General features: G+C 36.1%; 1 protein-coding gene across 1 annotated transcript in view; it reads right to left on the bottom strand.

The window, feature by feature from the left end:
* Positions 1 to 2,687, bottom strand: part of LOC107087414 (collagen alpha-1(XII) chain-like) — a 177,562-nt gene that overhangs the window by 151,593 nt on the left and 23,282 nt on the right. The window contains 1 exon segment of the mRNA XM_015378984.1: positions 244 to 417. Coding sequence (XP_015234470.1) covers positions 244 to 417 — 174 coding nt within the window.

The raw sequence follows: 2,687 nt of genomic DNA, 5'->3' as shown, positions 1-2,687 counted from the left end.
GTCTACTCTATTAACATTTCTCTATGTGGAGAATGTGTTCTCCATTCAGAGGGCCCCTGCCTATCTTTGCTTAGAGCTCAAAATATCCTGAGTTCGCCCCTGTTTGAACTCCCCTAAATGGCGTGCCCCTGACTTTGGGAACCTCTGTTGAAGTATCCTGTTCATTACTCAGAATAAACCTTTAGAAGAACCAATCACTGCCAGGGATCCAAACTTCCTGTTAAAATAATGGAGGAATCTCACCTTCTTCCCCGCTGGTCAGTAAGCTGAGCTGATCCTCTACGCTGGAGCAGATCTGAGTGATGAAGTCGTTCTGGACGACCTGGATCGTGTCAAAGTTGGCCGCCCTGTAGATGTGATGTTGGAACGGCGTGGAGGCCAGAGCCTTCATCTCTGCTTCATCAGCCTGATGGACGCCTGCGAGGATGAACAGGGGGGTTAACTTTCTGCTCTCATTCGACCCATCCTAAGGATTTTTCTTTTTGCTACCAGCCTGTAAAAAATGCACAGGAGTTTTAATTTTTTCCAGGTTTGCAGACTGAACAGATTTTGTCCCACTCTGAAAGAGAGAGCAGCGAATATGAAAGCGGTTTAACGACCCTATAACGCTCTGCAGTCGCTCTGACATCATTAGATGAGCTGCAGCCTTCGGGTTTGTTTAAAGTTAGGCTCTTAGAATAGAAATCTGAGCCGTGTTTCAGGAGGAAAACAGCCTTTCTCCAGCAGCTGAGCGCCACTTCAAAACATAAAAACATGGAATAAAATTCTCCGCTCATGCGTCTGAAGTCTGTCCAGCGCTGCGGTGATAAAATCCTGCAGCTCGCCTCTCCAAAACAAACACTGGGACGGATAACAGAGCCCAGCTCGGATCAAACAACCAATTAAAGGATCGTGATGTTGAATGTTTTCTCTTCAAAAGTCTGCGCTGCAAAAACGATCTAGAACTTTCTTCAATTAAGTGTATTTACCCTTAATTTGAGCAAGTAAATAAGATGATTTGCCAATGAAATTAGTATTTGTACTCTTAAAATAAGATTGTTTTTTTCTTATTTTAAATGAAAATTGTCTTGTTCCATTTGCAAAGCGTCTCACTTACACTGGAAAAAATCAAAATCTAGATAAGTTTTTCTTAAAATAAGTGCATTTCTTCTTAAATTGAGGAGATTAAAGAGATATTTTCCCAATGGAACAAGACAATGTAGATTTAAAATAAGAAAACACAACTGCATTGTCTTATTCCAAGTGCATATTATCTAATTATCTTATTTTAAGTGTAAAAATACTGATTCCATTGGCAAATTGTCAAATTTACCTATTCAAATCAAGGGGTAAATACACTTAATTTAATACATTTTTGCTTATTTCTAGATAATTTTTGCAGTGTACATCCTCAATTCAAGAATAATGCACTTATACACTGCAAAAATGATCTAGAAATAAGTAAAAATTTCTTAGATTAAGTGTTTTTACCCTTAATATGAGAAGGTTAATAAGACAGTTTGCAATGGAATGAGTATTTTTACTCTTAAAATGAGATAATTAGATGATATGCGTGTGAAATAAGACAATGCAATTGTGTTTTCTTATTTTAAGCGTAAATTGTCTTGTTCAATTGGCAAAATGTCTCTTTTACCTCCTCAATCTAGGAAAAAAAGCACTTATTTTAAGAAAAAACGACTTGTCTATTATTCGATTATTTCCAGAGTTTAATGCAGAGCCGTTTTACCAGCTTGCGTAAGAGTGAAACTCACAGCAGTGGCTGGATTGATGCGCGCAGCTCCAAGCTGAGTAAAAACAACAGTCATATTTTTTATAAGTTTGGACACTGATTTTGTTTTATTACAAAATAAGGCTGGAAAAACAGCACTGTGGCTTATTTTAGCTTGAAAAGCAGCAGTTTCACTATTTTTTTTTTATAGATTTTTATGCTATTATAGGTGTAAAAATGTTACATTTTGTTATATATTCTGAAAACAAGTGGAAAATACTTGCTTCATAAATGTTTTGTGGCTGTCAAAATGCTTCAGAGTTTTTCTATGGGGTCAAATAGTTCAGTAAAAGAATTTGGCACAATTTGGAGAAGTTTGGTGATGCTGGTGACTCCAAAAGTTCTAAACCTCACAGCTCTGGAACTGTTGCAGCTGGAGGTCTGAATTTTCTGCATTTCTGGCTGACATGATGTAGAACAAATATAATACAATAAAACCTGCTTATTTCCAAAAAAATGTCTTAATTACTGCTGTTCAAATAATACCTATTATCTTCGAGAATAAAAAAAACAACAATTTTGTTTCATGTTTGAACTGATGCAGCTTGGGCTGTTTTACTCACCCAATGAACTAGAAGGTTTTAGCTTTCAAATGATGTATTGCACGTGTAATTTAGGCTTATAGTTCCAAAGTTATTTGCTTTTCAATTTGGGTATGAAAAATAGGCGAGGATTTCCCAAAATGAGGGAGCTGCACTGCAAAAAATGGAAGTAATTTTTTCTTAAAGTAAGTGCATTTTTTCTCTAATTGAGGTCGAAAGTGTACGGAAGAGGAATAGGGCCACTGAAAAAACAAAAACAAAGAAGTTAACAGATTTTTAAATTTTATTTAAAGTCAGAATTCTGAGGAAAAAATTCAGAAATCTGAGATTAAAGTCCGAATTCTGACTTTTTTCCCCATACAAAACTGAAAAAAAAT

The sequence above is a fragment of the Cyprinodon variegatus genome, unplaced genomic scaffold (assembly GCF_000732505.1).
Source record: "Cyprinodon variegatus isolate N-32 unplaced genomic scaffold, C_variegatus-1.0 Scaffold183, whole genome shotgun sequence".
NCBI lineage: Eukaryota > Metazoa > Chordata > Actinopteri > Cyprinodontiformes > Cyprinodontidae > Cyprinodon > Cyprinodon variegatus.
Note: the sequence above shows the minus strand (reverse complement) of the source record. Positions and strands in the feature narration are given on the sequence as shown.